This window comes from Argiope bruennichi, chromosome 1 (assembly GCF_947563725.1).
Source record: "Argiope bruennichi chromosome 1, qqArgBrue1.1, whole genome shotgun sequence".
Lineage (NCBI taxonomy): Eukaryota > Metazoa > Arthropoda > Arachnida > Araneae > Araneidae > Argiope > Argiope bruennichi.
In genome coordinates this window covers 6,971,284-6,988,836 of record NC_079151.1, presented here as the reverse complement: position 1 = coordinate 6,988,836, position 17,553 = coordinate 6,971,284, and the positions used below count along the sequence as shown (strand labels likewise).

Here is a 17,553-nt window from a genome sequence, read left to right as displayed (position 1 = left end):
ATGGTGTGAATATCATTTTCAAATAAAAATTTCAATTAAACAATATATTGGATCTTCAAGACGATCAGTTTCCCCTATTACTGACGTCAGGTGTCAATAATTAGGTATCGCATAATACTTTAGTTTTATGTGCTTATTACAGCTATTATTTAGTTTATAATAGAATGATGCTTTCACCTTTTAAAAAAATATGAAGTCAATTATTGATAGGACTGTCATAAGAGATTCGCGGAATGGCAATAACTGGATTGGAAAACACCAGTTATTAACACCCCTCACGGAGTACAGCACCAGTTTATAACTGTAAAAGTCGTGGGACCCGTTCAGCACTAAGCACCTGGAGACGAAAATATCTTGTTACCAAGCCCCTTCAAGAGATCTCTTAGCTGGCTTAACGTCCAAAAGAGACCATCAGAAAGTGTATCGGCGAAGTTTTGCCAAGTATAGTCGCTCCAACTGAGTGCAAAAATTACCTGAAAGTGAAAATAGAAAATAAAGCAATTGAGGAAAGGGGAAAAAAAAGCAAGTCGAACAAACAGAGTTAGTGCAAAAAAGAAGAAAAGCAGAAAACGGGGAGTTAACTCACAAAAAGCGACAGAGAGGAAGAAGAAAAAAAGGCAACGACACAATGATAGAAAAAAATATTACAGCAAAAAAGTCACAAAAAATTTACTTGACGAAGAGTGAAAACCACAAGTTCAATTCGCACTGAAAGCAGTGAGACGGAAGATGGGCATAAGCAGAACACTTAAGATGAAGTGAACAGAAAATACGGAAGATTTCCCCTATAAAATTTGAGAAGAAATGAACGTAGATCAAGCAATAAGCAAGGGAGACTACAACACGACCACAATATTTACCAAAAAAAGGAAGTGTGGACAACCAAAATGTGAGTATTTCAGAAGGAAAGGTGGCTACTAATCTTCACGGAGCTTCAAACAGACTATTTTTCAAATTGACGAGGATGAGATTCAAATCGAAATGTTAAATTATACAGGTATTAAATTATCAAAGCTTCTAATGTCTGGGAAGAAGAAAACCCAAAGCTTTGTTTCTTTATTCTCTAAATACGGACTGAAATAAACCAAAGCATACTTGCCAATATAAAAATTGCGCTGGTAATTTTCTTTCTCAGGTCATATTTAGTAGGTAGGTGCAGTAACTGCAGTAAATTTAAAAGTGTTCAGAAGCTATTGTGTGATAATTTTTATACCAATAAATAAAGCCATAAATATATTTTCTTTATTTATTAATCTTGTCAAAATGTTTATATTTTGAATTGAATTTTGATAAAAAATAAACTCAAGGATGGCTGAATATGGTTTTTCTCCTTGGCAAAAACTGATACACTCATGCCAATAATTGGCTAGTTTCCCGTCAATAATTAATTTCTGCATATCAACAATATGTAAAGAAACTTACTATTTGATTTTCAACTTAAAAAAATGAAAAGGTTTAGCAATTTGATACACATTATAAGCGAAATCAGTAAAACAAATATGGATAAGTGTGAAGAACTTTGAAACATATGGATAGATTAATTAATAAAAAAAGTAATTGACAAAATATTGGTAAAATTTAGTTGACAAATAAATTCTCAATTATTTGATTCATTGTATTTTGATTCCAAACGAGAGGCCTCCTTTAGAAATTCGGAAACTAGACTGATTTTAAAATTCCATATCTATTATCGAGAATTTATCATCTACATATTAAAGTAAATGCCAAAACAAAACAAAAAAAAATCCCAAACCCCGTTTATTATATTGATTTCACAAATTTTTATTTCTAATGAAATGAAGGCCGCCAATTGTCTTAAGAATTTCATATAAAATGACTGGTTCCTTCCTCTCAGTCCGAGAGATATTGCAAAAGTATGACACCTGAGGAAAAAGACAATGTGAACTACTAATTAAAATGTATGTACTGATTTCGTCGATTTTTTATTTCGTATGAAAGTTTACGGTCTCCAGAAACATTTCACATCAAGGGTCTTTTGCATTCCCCATATTCAATTTGGAGAAATATTGCAAAATAAAACTTAGAGCAAAGGAATCCTTTAGATAGATTCCCCCGCATTCGAAAGTTTTCTCACACCGAACCGGTGACTCTTTGTAATCGGTGCCATTGTTGTGAATAAGCGTGCATTATAAATGCAGTTATGGTTTAAAGTATTTCTATCAGTACCTCACGATTTTCTTGATAGAGAAAATTACATTCAACTTTGTTTACTAGTAAAAGTATATATATTTCTTAAATTATTGTCATTCAATTTATTTATAGAATGAAAATGAACGGAGTCAAGTCGTTCGCTTTTGAGACCAAAACACAAATAAGAATAAATGACTGTATGTACGAGATTTAGATAGAATCTGTACAAATGATGCAATGACGAAATCATTATATTATTAGGATATTAGGTATATTCTCTAAATGTAAAAAAAAAGAACAATAAATACCTGTTCAACCCAAACATTAGTTGTCATGATCTGATTTTTCAGGTTCTGCAAGAAAAAAAAAATGAATATTAGTATATTATAGCAAATTTGTTTCCACATCAATAGCTTCTATTTCACTTTTTCAAACGTATTTTATTTAAAATTCTATTTTATTAAAAGTTTTCTTAACTACTTCAAACCCAAAAGGCGTTCAACACACCGTTTGGCTCTAAAAACTTCTTACACTATATTTTACATCCAATTACTATGTCGACTTTGAGAAATAAAGATAAAAAGTTAAATTATTAATTGGGCGCAAAAGGTGGTTAACGCCTAAAGATCTAAATGCAAAAGTGTTTGATTCGCGGGCAGGGTATCTAAGTAACGATGTCGCTTCACATTCTCTTGAGGTCAATGAGTTTTCCTTATGTTTATCACATTATAAAGCTCTCAATGCTTATTTCACATTTTAACGCGAAAAATGATGTTTCCTCTATTCACTCCTCAACAGTTTAAAGTTTCCTTTCAACATTTTAATACATCAGAACTTATGTGTGAATGTAAATATCCGCAAAGAAAAGAAATATGAAACATTTCTTTTCGGAATACAACAATTCCTCTAAAGAAAACTAACTGTTTCAGAATGTTTTCGCAAAATGCATCCTCGCTCCAACACTTTACAGAATTTCATACGTTAGCGTCTTACACTCAAAAACCACAACCCTTTTGCAAACATTTCACTTCTTCGAGCAAACACTTACTGAATTTATAATGACCGAGAGGAAGCCTCTGTAGTATCGGAAAGAACGATGAAGGTTTGATCGCATTTCTCCTCCAAGTTTGCTCCTCCCTTTCAAGAAATCAGCCCCGGCTTTGTTTTGCGCTTTTGCAGGGAGAGAGATCTGAATTATTCACCAACTTTCGACGGCAACCACTTTGCCCAGCGATCTTCCATCAACTCTCAACAAATCTCTCCTACTTTCTCCTTGTTTCCAGTTTGGACGCTACAACGTGAAGGGAATGCCTCCTCTTTCGCCAACAGATATATTTTTTCTATTAAAAATGCAACTCCCCCTAATAGAGTTGCTGCTAATTTAAGGATGAAATTCAAACAGATTTTCGATACTACAGCTTTAAAGTTTAGAGGCGAGAGCTTCGAAAAATATCATCCGAAGACAATTTTTTTTGTCTCAATTTAAAAGGAATGAATCTTTTCCTTTTTCTTAACTTTTTACCGCTGACAAATAAACACTGGCGGTACTTGTCTCTTTTCTCTTCCTATACTGGTTAAATTTTCTTAGGTTGTTCAAATTAATACTCAACGAAGAGTAAATGACTGGTGTGAAAGTTTTTATAATATTTCTTTCTACATAATGTTTGGAGCCCGAATGCAATTATCTTGAAGTTTTCCTTCATTTTCATTAATGTAATAATGCTATTAGATTTTGTGACTCTTTTATAAAGCTGTTCAATAAATAATGCAGCATTATATATTGAACAGGCGATAGTATATCCAATTCACAGTATAAAAAATATAAAGTATAATCCTACTCATTGGAACCATCGGCCTTACTGTTAGTCGTTGTAGACGCAACTTTCAATGCGTTTAGTGGGTGCTGATGTTAATGAATGACATAAGTTACTAATGAATGACATGAATTGTTCTATGCAGAGTCAAATTGGGTTAACATTGTGAAAGAAAAAGAAGTCGAGAAGAACCTGTATTTCCATGATGTCTACTGTTTCTTTATTCAGATTTTAAACAATGTATTTACAGTAAGCAGTGTCAGAACTCGTTAAAAATCCCATTACATCCAATGATACCTTACTATTTATTATAGGATTTGGAATAATTGAAATAATTGGATGTTGACAACAGCAATTATATACAGAAATCTTATGCCATTCATTCATCAACTGGACTTGCTCACAAAGATCACTTCACATCTGAAGAGAATGGAAGTGCGTTTTCATTATCGCAGTAGCATCGAGATAAATCCTGCATTAAATCAGATGCCAGAATGATTTACGAGAGCTGCATTTAGCAATTTCCCCCAGATAAATTAATGATAATATGCTATAATTCATTCTACAAAACTTTTCTTTTTCAATAAATTTAATTCCCTTCGCTCTCCATATAAGCAGTGAATTCTTCGAAAGTTTCAATGATTGTAATCTCGAAAGAAGCACAACAGAATCGAACAATCTCAACTAGTCTGGACGACTTCATTTTCTATGCGGACCTCAGAACTGTGATTCTAAACTAAATCTACATTTATAACATAAATTTAAAATTTATACTTTCAGTGCTGTGCGGATGGCAATGAAAAGGCAAAATAATTATGCATGATTTAGGCATATTTTGAAGATGTTAAAGGATTTTCTGAAGTCCTGCCACACTCCATTCCATCATCTTCAAGTGCTTGACAGGCCGAACATTTGTAGGGAAACGCAGATCGCCTCTTCACTGAAATCGTATGCTCAACGATTGTCGAGTGCGAACTCAGCTTTTATGACTCAGATAGGAAGTCAGCAGATTTTTAGGATTCTCAAAAAGTGGGGACTTGCGCGACTCTTTAAACAGAAGTGCTTTTGAATCTTTGAACTGTAGTAGAAGTGCATTTATTTATCTTTTAATTAAAAAACTTTAAAAAGAATTTATTTTAATGCCCTTTATTATTGAAATTCGCCATACATTATTTCCATCAAAGGGAACACTCATATTAAATATTTGTAAATCTAGGCTGTTTTTTGAATATTCTCATAAGATGGATAAAAAAAAAGGAATTTGTCGTAAGCAAAAACAACATTTCTCTCCAATGAACTGGATCAAAAACTGGATGTTTTACAATTTTGATGTAAAAGCCACATGCCAAATATGTCCTGTCCAGTTCATTACCGGATATGTTATATGTATATAAACACAGAAACACACATAATTCCAAAATATGTTTTTCACTTCGAGGATTATCGATTGAATTTTGAATACTTCTTTTTCATCCAAGGGTATCAAGGATTTCGTTTTTATAAATACATAAAATTCTTGCAGCGGTATTTATCAGGGGAAAAAAAGAATGAAACATTCTCTTCTGGTAAATAAATAAATATATAAAAAGGGGCATCGTCATTTTTTGTTTCCATTCTCATTCACTAAAATCATTTTTTAAGCATATTTGTTTGAGAGCTTGGGTGTATCCTAGTGCGTCCGCAGCCCCATCTGACCGTATTCGTCCACATTCACATCTGAGTTCGTCCGCTGTTAAAATACTAATTTTCCCATTAATGTATCTTCTCTGATCGAATACACTTCAAAACTGTCTGGGTAGGTGAATGTAGGAGAAAAACATTGAAGTAAAGACTAGATAAAGAAAAAAAAATTGGATCAAAATGACTTGTTTAAAAATGTTTGTGAGCAAAAAGCTATAAAACGTGCTGCAAATTCATACGTTTCTCTGGACTATTTTTGTTTTCTAACATTAAAGAACTTGGCGAATTTTATTACGAATAATGTTATAACTACAAAATTCATTTAAGTGAATCGAATTTTGGAATGCCCTTTCCTAAGTATAGAAAGCAATGGAAAATGACGCATACTTCCCTCGCCCCTCTTGATTTCTTCAAACCTGCAATCATGCGCATAGGGCTTTTTTTTATCCCATGATTTCTCTTTTGTTAACAAATAATTATTAGAATTTCTTCAAAACAGCAGCTGTTACTTATTGCATAATTATGGTTAGCTTAGAAAAGAGTAAAACATAGATGATCTACTCTTTTTGGATTGATTTATCTTGTATGTCAGTGATAGCTGGCATTTCAGATTCATTCAAACGTTACAGATATGACGAAAGATGTAAAATTCGATTTCTTTTTATTTTTCTAAACTCTGCACACAAATAAGATTACTTAATTTACATATAATAAATCTTATAAGAGTTACTGACTTCCAACGATGGGTTAAAATGAATCGCGCGCGTGTAAATGATCTAGAAATAAATACGTATGTAGAAATCGTGTGCATAGTACAGATATGTAAACTCCGTATAGTACACTCCTCGAAATCGATTGTATTGCCCCCGCATGTGAGGAGAAATGGCCTACGGGGGTGAACACTCATTTTGTCAGCCCTCCAGCTTAACTAATAAACTCATTTCTCCTTGCAAATATTCTTCATCAACTCGCTTTTGAAAGAGCCTCTTCGAAGGGATGTTCCTCATCGCCCAAATGAATTCTCTACCTTCGAGGCGAGAAGAGCGCTCACCCGTTATGGTCGTCATGGCTACCATCATCTCTTTATAAACAATAAAAGCATCTTCTTAAATACTTATGCTGCCTGAGGAGGTATTGTTTTTTTTTAACAATGAGGAGAGAGGTTGTTGGGTTTTGTCAACAGTGAAGGGTATTTGTTGCATTTTTTTATACCCTCTCTGCCGGGGATTTGGATCTTGTCAATTCTACTTGAAGGTAATTGGGTTTTACAATGTGTTACTGGAAAAAGTGTTACAGTCTTTTCTTTAAGAAGTAAAATGCATTGAAGAGACGAGACGTTATTGCCGTCTGATGGGAATGAAATACCGCCTGCCGTTTTTATATTAAGCTTATCTACACGTTTAAGGAATATGTCAGGACTTCAGATAAACTTTTTGTATTTTAATAATTCCAAAAAATGTATCCACATTTAATTTAATTCCATCTCTCTCTCTCTCTCTATTATATATATATAACCATAATTTTTCAAGCAGAATCGCAGCAGAAGATAAAGACCGTTGAAGGCGATTTTTAATTTCGTGTTATTCCATCCAGGAAGGCATGATTTATGTACAAGGATAGGTAAGCGACGAGCAAATTAACAAAGAATGACAGCGAAATGAGGAAAAACTAATGAAAAATGTATCTCTGAGATTATATACAGTAAGATTTTGATAGGCATTTCTTTACATGGGTCGGTTTTGGTAAGGAAATTATAGGGATCTTTTAAAAGAATGTTTTAGTTCGACAATTTTTTATCCCTTCACTCTGAGTGTTGGGACTTGTCGATGACAGCTTTACAGAGCTTCCGTTGTAATAATTAAATAAAAAAAAAGGTGGATCGGGAAATAAGAGAATATTTTGGAATGAAGTTAATATGGACTGAATTAAGATGAAACTTTGGAAATTAATTAGCTGAAAGTATGAAGATGAAAACTCATTACTCTTACGTCTGCAGGATTGGAGGTGTGAACTTAATGCGAAAGTTTTAGGGAGCTCTCATTTCCATAAATTGATATTTTGTTTTTGTGACAAATGGCCAGTTTACGAGTCATACAAAAGTTGTACTCACAGGTCTTATATTTGAAGCAGAAGTAGGATAGAAATATTCGTTTTTTTCGAGAGAAAGTTTGAATTTAGTCAATTTGAAAAGCGTGTCCAATAGCCTACTTGAAGCCCTACTTTCTGATACTCAATAGAACTAATGCTCGTTTTCTAAACCAAATATTTCCTTTCAATATGTCACAAAATTCAGTAATATCAGTTTTTAAATGGTTAATTTCCAATTTTTCTAAGTAAAATTAGACATTTAAAGGTTTTAAGGCATACCAAAATAATAATAAAAAAAATGAGTAAAAACAATTTTTTTGCGATATTTCTTGAAATAAGATAGTTTGATTGAGAAACAATAAAGAATAAAAACTTGTTTTGGGTAATTGGTAATAGACAGCAAAATACAGACTAAAAAAATAGGTGAAAGGTACTATACAGTTTTTATCACCACAGCAATATACAGTTTTTATCATCATTGCAAACGCATTCTCATCAAATAAACTAGCTACTGAAATCAGAAATCGAAATATATTCTCTTAACTCCCCTACAGTCCCTACTGATGTTGGGAATGCAGATAGATCTGCCCTCTTAATCTCTGTGGATGATTGAATAAACATCGAGGTAATGGAGAATGTTCAGGTAAGTTAGGTGAGTTCACTGTTTAATTAAATCTACAGAACATAATAATGTGTCCACAAAAATGAATAAGCCTCTTTGTCGTATCAAATTATATTTTTAAATTTTAAAAAAGTAGGCAATGTTTGCAAAATCCATTTCCAAGTGCTCCAACTCGCCCCAGCTGCCCATCTTCTTCGAGCAGAGAAATACCGTTATCATTCTCTCCCCCTTCCGAGTGCTGCTGAAAGGACTGTTTTGCAGAAGAGTCAGATTATACAGGAACAACTGCACAGAAAATTTCCTAGAAAAATGAACTTACCGAAAAATTTCAGTACTCGACTCTATAATTAGTTGAAACCTCTTTTACTCTGATAAGTTCCTTCAATCTGAAGTTTTGAAATGAGTAAAGCAATGCAGACAATACCGAATCATACATCAAAAATAAAAATAATCTGTGCAGCTGCAGATATAACGATAGAAAATATCCGTAGAGTCGGTATTGATGGCCGTGACGGGGGACAAAATTCTCGAGAAAAAAAATCCAGAGATAAACGCAACGTGAAAAACGGAGTCCCTCAAAATAGAACATGAAAGCGGCAGATGCTGAATCAAAACGATGATGACGTCTCTTTTTTTCTTTTTCTTATTTGGAAGAAAAAAATAACGGACGGGTTTCATTCGTCCATCAGTTTACGTTTTTATTTGAATTATTATTTATGATGCCAGGCTGTGTTTTTGTACGATCATACTGACAAACTGCCTGCGATTTCTATTTTTACTTTGTCCCAATTCTCAACAGCTAGATACATTTTGAAGGAAAGGGATTTAAAAATTCAAACATTCGGTTGCCTTTATAAATAATAAACTTTAAATGTATTGAAGCTTCACGAAAAATCTTTACTGCACTCAGACAACTTTTTTTTGTCCGTGTGTGAATTTTTCTATTAGTTTCATTTTTCCAATAATGCAACTTGAAAGAGGGTGCCGAAAACTAATAAAACGTAGCTAAGAAGTAATTAGAATGTTACGAAATGTCAGAGTGATTGAGAGTCTTCTCTTTCATGAGCGACAGTTTTCTTTCGAAATCAATTTTTGATGTGTTTTCCTCTTCCTGAATCAGGCAGTAGTCTGAATAATTTATCAGAGTTTTCAATATTTACGGCAGACAAGTAATACCAGTACCGGCTTTAGTATATTAGCAGTACCAGCTAAGATTAATGAAAAAACTTCATGAAAGACCTTGATCAGGAGAACGCTTACTTTGCATACACAGGAAAAATAATTCTGAAATACGTAGAAAATGAAATTAAAACTGGATTTTTTGTTATGGTCATCGAATTGGGCAAGCCATAAAGATTGAAAGAAAGAGATGAAGCGGAAAGCGAGAATCTTTTATAAAGAACTTTCTGGGCAAGCGCAAGGCTTAACGTCTCACAATGCTTATTTAGTCTACAATTTCAGAAATCTTGGTTGCAATATGAGCGTATTTATTACTCTCAAAATCACTCAGGCAATTTTCTTGAATTTCGAGGCGTTACTAATAGCCAATTAAGAATGAATGAAGGTAAATGACCTGAACGGGAATGCGAGACCGATAGCAGCGTAGAGGGAGCACTCGTATACTAGCAGGTTACTACTGAAGTTTGGAAACAGATTAACATTCTTGAATGAGCTTTGTCTGCAATGTCAAATGAAGCTTTCGTAATGCAATATAAAATTTTCTTTTGTTTTTATTTAATTGTTGAAATTTATAATTTTTAATTAAACTAGCTGTAGATTTCCTGAAGTAATGCCGTGATTTTTTAAGTAATTAAAATTTAATTAAATTAAATTTTTATTAAGACAGTTTTTAATTCAGCCGCATTAACTTAAGTTTCATTTAAGGTACGGCAGTGTACCGTGATACATTATAAACAAGAACTGCAAAAACGTAAGTCATGTTTGTTTCTAGCTCCCAAATGTTTGTCTAATTTTAATAATGTAGTTGGCTTTTAATTTATACATATATTTCGAGCTTTAAAGTAAATAAAACTATTATCAATCAAAAGGTGATGGGCAAAAGAAAGGCCCCTCCTCCGACAGGAAAAAAAAAAGACTTTAATAAGAACATATAGGATTGTATGCAGAGAAGGTGCACAAATGTATTTCATTTTTTATCGTAGACAAAAAGATCTAAATAATTTCTGAAACATTGACGGCATAGTTGGAAATTTTGTGTCATGAAAATATATGCAATGTAAAGGAAATGGGCCGATAAAAATCGATATATTGACCCTATTTTAAGTGCCTTGTCTCTTTCAATTAATAGTGCATCGATAATGGAGTTCGAACAGTGTCATATAGAAGCCAAAATGTGGAAAAATTGTGGACTTCTAGGAAAAGAGTCACGAAGCGATCCTTCTCTTCCAAATGCGGTGGAGACAAACTGGGAAATTCAATTTGGGAAGAGGCTTGCTTCATCGCAGTGTGCTTATCGGATGCTCAGTCATTAAAATATTATTAAAGGCCTATTCAGAGAAAATGATCTGTGAACTTTTGGTAAATTTTATATTCAAGTCAGCATAAGTGCTAACTTATCGGGCTATCAATCAGGTTTGTAGTGTTTGATTCTGTAATCATTTTTCAAAAAAAAAAAAAAAAAAAATTAAAAATTAAAAATATAATTAAATGAGCCATTTATAAATATTTTTATCCATAAAATTTATTGTGATGTATCAATGCATGTTATTATTTACATTAAATTTTGCAACTAAATTAATTAAACCAGACTGAAATCGTGGGATTCAGATAGAAATTTATAAACCTGAAATGATTCGGAGAAACACAAATAAAAAGCACTGACATTTGCCCTATGCAATTTAAATAAAATATAAAATAGATATACATCATAAATACATATAAATAGGCGAATGACCATCCATATCTGATAGTTTACGAAAAATTGGATGAAAGAGCGCACAGATGAAGCAAGCCAGGAAGATCCGACACGGACTTTCAACAAATTTCAACAGAACCAATAAAATATAATGCATAAGAAAGGATTAAAGAGTGAAAAGGAGAAATAGCAACATAAAATGCAAAATAAAAAATAGAATAGAATAAAAAGATTGAAAATATGAGAAAAATAATTAATAAAATTTGGAAAATAAAAAAACTGAATCATACAATAAAATTAAATAATAGGTATAAATGATATAAGTAAAATAATATATTAGTATTACGAATTATTAAGAATAATGTGTTAAGTAATATAAGTAAAAGATAATAAAAAAAGCTCTGAGCATATTTTGTACGACGTGTTTCATTTTAATTTTAATGTCCCTGTTCCAAGATTTCCACAGTTCTATAAGAGTTTGGAAACAATGTTTTTGTATTAGTAATTGGTTAATATATATATATATATATATATATATATATATATATATATATATATATGACCGATGTTTCCTACATAAGTATCAATTACAATTTTCCAGGGAAACAACTTTCATATGCCATCAAGACAGTTAACTTATATAAAAGTCACCTCGGTATCTTTTTTGATCAAACTGTAGATATTCAACTAAAGAGAAACCATCCTTTATTGGACAATTCCCATAAAATTTGCCATTTTTCACACTATAATACTTTCAATTTTAACCTGATTCATAACAAAAAAAAAATGCTTTGGATAAAAATACATTCCTTTCTTTCCGAGGCCTTCTGAGTTAGAGATGCTGCGTTCACCATTACAATATGGAACTTAATATAGTTAAATATTTTATTTGTATTGTGTCATTCCTCTGCTCGTGACAATAATTGGATGGTCGTTTTTTTTTTCAAACTCAAGAATCATCAGTATGGAGTATCGGTAAAAGATGAATTTCCTCCGTTCTCTCAACTGCTTCGCCGGCTCTTCTGAAAAAACAATCGCCTCATCACTGAATCCTCTAATTTCTTCCCAAAGTATTTCACCGATTTCACTAAGTCATCCAATCTTATTTCGTAAGTAATTTCGAAACGCCCGTTAAATCATTTTGGTTTTTCTTTTAATAAATACATTTATTACCTAAGAAATTTTGATATTTTTCCAAGGGCGGAAGTCAATGCTTCAGAAACTTGCAAACAATTGTAGTCTATTTCTCTATCGTCTATTTCAATTGGAACTCCTCTCACGAAGAGATCAAATTTTCTTTCTTTTTTTATATTGATACCAACTGGTGGACAACCGACCCATCTTTTCAACAGAAACTGTTCTTTATGTCTTTGCAATGTTCAAAGAGACTATCTATGTGTTTTATTCCTGATCGTATCTTCAAACAGTCCTGTAAAACTCGCATTCTCCTTGATACATTTTTATAAGCTTCTTTCAATATCTGGGATTTGACTTTCCATGTTGCTCAAGAACATGAGATTATTTTGCAAATAATAAGAAACATTCTAATTATATCAAGATGAGGCAGTCACGTCATTCGATGAACAAAATTCCAAGATATTTTAGAAAATATCATATTTTTGTTGAGGATATTATCTTGATAGAGCGAACGTGGAGGGAAGAGATTTCTTCTTCTGATCTAAATAAGGAAAGACAAAAAAAAAAAAATGAAATTTGTTTTGATTTATATTATATTTTACAGATCAATTTTCTTTTATTTGTATTGTTATGCGTTTTCGAAATTCTGTAAGAAGTAATGTCCAAAATCAATAAAAGAATGTTCTCATCAAACATCATAAAGTCGCAATTTGAATGGCTTCTCAAAACATCTTAACAGTAAGTCTGCAACGGTTAATCGTAAAAACAAGCCCTGTGGAATACTCATGCAATAGCTGAAATTAATATTATTTTTCATATCAAGAGTTTTCTATTCACTAAAAAATCTCTACATATACGTAATAAATAGAGATTCCATCTTCTTTAAGGAAATTAATACTATCTTGCTATTCTAAACTACTAAATACAGTTTGATAACTTTATCAAATAACTATGTGAAATTTTAAATACAATTTATTCCATATTATTAGGTTAACAGACAGAAAAGCCAATATTCCGATCCAGCCATATTTATTCCCCATAGATGACTAGTTAAAAAAATCAAATCGAATAAAATAACTAATGTAGTGGGGTTTTTTTTTGGGGGGGGGGGTTCGTTCTTACAAAATAGTTACAAATTCATAGTATTGTTGTTTATATTCCAGTTTAAAACCGAACTGCTTCGAATGCAAATTCGTTCTCAAGTTCATATGTAAGCGTTTTAGCAATAATTCTGTCGAGAACCCGTATCATGTAGGAAGTAGGAATATTGGTCTCAGAAAATGATTCATTTAAATCCTTGCCAGCCTTCGTTACTTAAGTAGCACAGAATATTACAAAATATTGTGCGATACTATATTATATTATTCATATTCAAGCATTTTACGCAATATTGTGGATGTTGTTTAATATTGTACAATGCTGTGCAATGTAACGTGCCACTGAAGTATCAAGGCGACTCGAAGTGCTTTACAGATACCTGGGGGAATGCTTTAAACAATGCATTCACTTAACACGCGCGAAAAAACCAATCACGATTTGAAAAAAAAAAACTTTTTTTACAATACCCATCAGGATTATATCTTGATCAAGAACTTTATTTGGGATTAGCTTCCAGAATCATATAACTAATTTCTTCCCCCGAGATGGAAAGAAAGTATACATAGTATCACAGCTTTAAGATGAACTTATCCAATATCAACAGAATTTCCAGAATTACCAGGAATATCAAATTCTAGAATCCTTAATAAACCACTGATACTAATTTCGGAACCACGCACAGGAATTTTTGCCAGGCCCACTATTCCGTCAAACAGGGATAAGATACAGTAAAGACCTCTTAATTGCCGAATGCATATGGCGAGGGGGGGGGCACTGAAAGAAGTTGGAACACACCAGCAAGTTAACGTATACAGCATTGTTTCACCGTAAGAACTAATATTTTTTTCCAAAGAAATCTAAAATTATAGCATTAACCTTAAGATTTATATAATATTTACGAACAATTTGCTACTATTATCAATGGAATCAAACTTTTATTTCACTTAATTAGATATATTGCATTTCTATAAAAATGTAAGTAATAAATTTCTCCAAAATGCTTTTAACGTAGGTAAATTGGGAGATAAAGGTTACGCGTTACGAAGTAATTTATTATTTAGCAAAACAAAATTTTTAAAAAGAAAAAAAGAAAAAGTAAAACAATAGGAAGAAGAAAAAAAAAATTAAATGTCAAAAAAAAGTTATCTAAATTACAACTAATACTAAATTACAACTAATACTATTACTTTATTAACACTTCTTAATTCATTAAAATGAATTAAGAAGTTCATTAAAATGAATTAAGAAGTGTGAATGAATATTTCATTGAAAGTGTGAATGAAGAACTAATGAATATTCACTATCATAAATGCATGAAACAAGTGCAGTTGCGTGAACAAATTTTAGAAATATGTTTCCTATTTATTTCCCATCTGTCATGTCCATTAATAGCATCAAAATAGAAAAGAATGAATTGGATTTCAAGAAATAAGAAAAATATGAAAATAAAATTTTATGTGAATATTATGCAGAAATTGGACAGTATCCATATATTATGGTAATACTAAAACAGTAATGGTCCCGAAACGATAAAGTCGCATAATCATTTTAAACGAAAACGGTTATATGCATAAAATGCAAATGATCCTGCTAAGCAGATAGCGAAAAAGCACATTTTTCTCCTAATAGATTGTAGTAACAGGACAAGAAAAACTTATGCAGATAATAATTTTTAAATTATTCTGATGGAATGGAAATCAGCTGATCGGGAAAATTTAATATTAACCATTAAGCTCACTAGATTGGGGCATTATGTTAGCGTGTATTCAGCTCTTAGAATCTTTGCACAAATTTCACTCTAGCATCTTACATTGATTTAGTCCTTTTTTACCCAATAGTTCATTTCAAAATAGCTTTTATATTAATACATGCATCAAACTCCTTTTTATGTGCATATTTTCCGAAAATGGTAAAATACAAAAACATATTTATAAATGGACAAAATACGGACCACAAGAATTTCATTAATCTACTATATGTTTGAGGCTTTAATGGGTACGAAGAAATAATTTTTTAATTGTCTATCTGTCTTTCTTTTTGTATTACTATAAAAATGATGATTCAACGATACAACCAGCTCGACAGATAAAATGTAGCGTAAGATTTTATGGATGGTTTTCCACGTATTCATTTCAATAACGGCTTTAGAAAATAACATGTTTATTTTTTTTAAAAACCTTTAAGAAAAAGCCTTTGTTTTCTAGTAAATGGAATGTATAGCAAAATATCTATATATAAATTCTGTGAACACTGAAAAAAATACAGTTGGCTCGTGCACTGCATGATTAATCCGCTGACACGAGCACGCAGCTTAAACCACAACGTCATCTTGATGAAAGCAGGACCATCACAATTTTATAAATGGGTAAAACCCTATCTATATTATCTGCCTGTCGATGCCCTTAAGGAACTGGGAACATCGAACAATAGACTTTTCAATTTTAGTCTAATAAGATAGGAGGCATTTCACTAATAACAGAAACGTATAATTTGTATAAATTTGAAGAGTAGAAAGTTTATTGTAAAGCACAAAAGAAGAGTAGAATCGTAAAGCACACAGGTTAGGGTTGTGTATGGATTAACATATAGGGCAAATGGCCTCCAGACCTTTACTGGCACTAACGAACTCCAATATCGAAATCTTCCATGATATAAATGTGGCTGAATTTCGTTGATGCATCCTTCATCCTTCAATGCACGGGTGCTTGTTGGCATAAACATTTGGCTTCAAATAACCCCATAAAAATAAATCCAATGATGTTAAATCACATGATCTAGGGGGACAATTCTTAAATTTTCGAACTGTGGACTTCCATTATTTTTAAAATATTGTTCAACAATGAAAACACGTTGTTCTACCTTGGGAATGCTCTATTTTTGCCAATCCTAAGCTGTCATTTGTCAAATGAGCTTTTAATAGAGTTGCCAATAGTTTATTGCACGAATGGTGGCAAATTCAAATCTTGCGTTAATGTTCGGACACCCTTTATTTATTACAACAGAATATCATTTTGTACAACAACATTTACAAACATGAATCTGCTAAGCCTATTTTAATTTTTTCTGCACAATAGTATTAGTGTTCAGGGGCTATTTATCATGTCCCTAACATTAATTCCAATATATTTTTTTAATCATATATTTCTTTTTAAATTTCACATTACACGACGTTCATTATTTTTTGAAATTTGTATTACGAGGGTATTTAAATGAAAATAAATTCACTGCAATTATTAAACTTATGCTATGATATGACTCCAAAATTACCTATATTGTGAAAACTATATTTTGATGGATTTTACTCAGAATTGTTTTTTCTGAGCGTACCAGTTTGTGGTTATGAAGACTACTGCCTCACAACACATTCTTGAATTGCTATGAAAAACAAATACCTTAAAAAACAAATATTTTTATACTGTATTATATCAAAATAAATTATTCATTCTATATATTCTAAATTTTTTATCAGATATGAAATTTTATTCACGAAAGAAAGACCACTTTAATTATAACTGATATTTCGGTAATTTTCGCTATTGAGAACGTTCTAGCTCCCTTAAGAATTTAAGGCGTAAGAGTAGAAAATTTCGAAAATGCATTACTTGAATTAACTTTGAAGAAAAATTATGTTCATTCAGAGACAATAGAGAATTTCATCTAGAAATTTGTATACCATTTCTAAATAATAGTAATAGTAATGAGAATTATGAAATTTAAAAAATGAACGTTCTCACACAATCTTCCTTTTTAAAAAAAAAAATGTTTTTTTTTTTTCATAAGTTACAATATTACTTTATACTTTATAACTTTTTATGACCCAATAATACATTTCGTAATGTAGAATCTGTGGAGCAGAGCTAAAATGAAACAAGATCTGCGACACATAACTCTTGATGAAAATATTTTGGAAGCCGTCGCCGCAATTTTCTCGCGGAAAGCAATTAAAATGTCGTACGGCTTCGAATGCATTTTGGAAAGGAGGGGAAACTCCAGAATTCCAAACCATCCCTTCTCTCTTGCTCAGAATTAGAACAGATGCCTGCAGGCATGCGGGAATAGGACGTTTGCGAAAACATTGGCCCTGGTTT

General features: G+C 31.9%; 1 protein-coding gene across 1 annotated transcript in view; it reads right to left on the bottom strand.

Moving 5' to 3' along the window:
- Positions 1 to 17,553, bottom strand: part of LOC129968352 (acetylcholine receptor subunit alpha-like 1) — a 174,317-nt gene that overhangs the window by 44,452 nt on the left and 112,312 nt on the right. Inside the window, exon 2 of the mRNA XM_056082236.1 lies at positions 2,460 to 2,504. Within this exon, the coding sequence (XP_055938211.1) occupies positions 2,460 to 2,504 (45 nt within the window). The remainder of the gene's footprint in view (positions 1 to 2,459; positions 2,505 to 17,553) is intronic.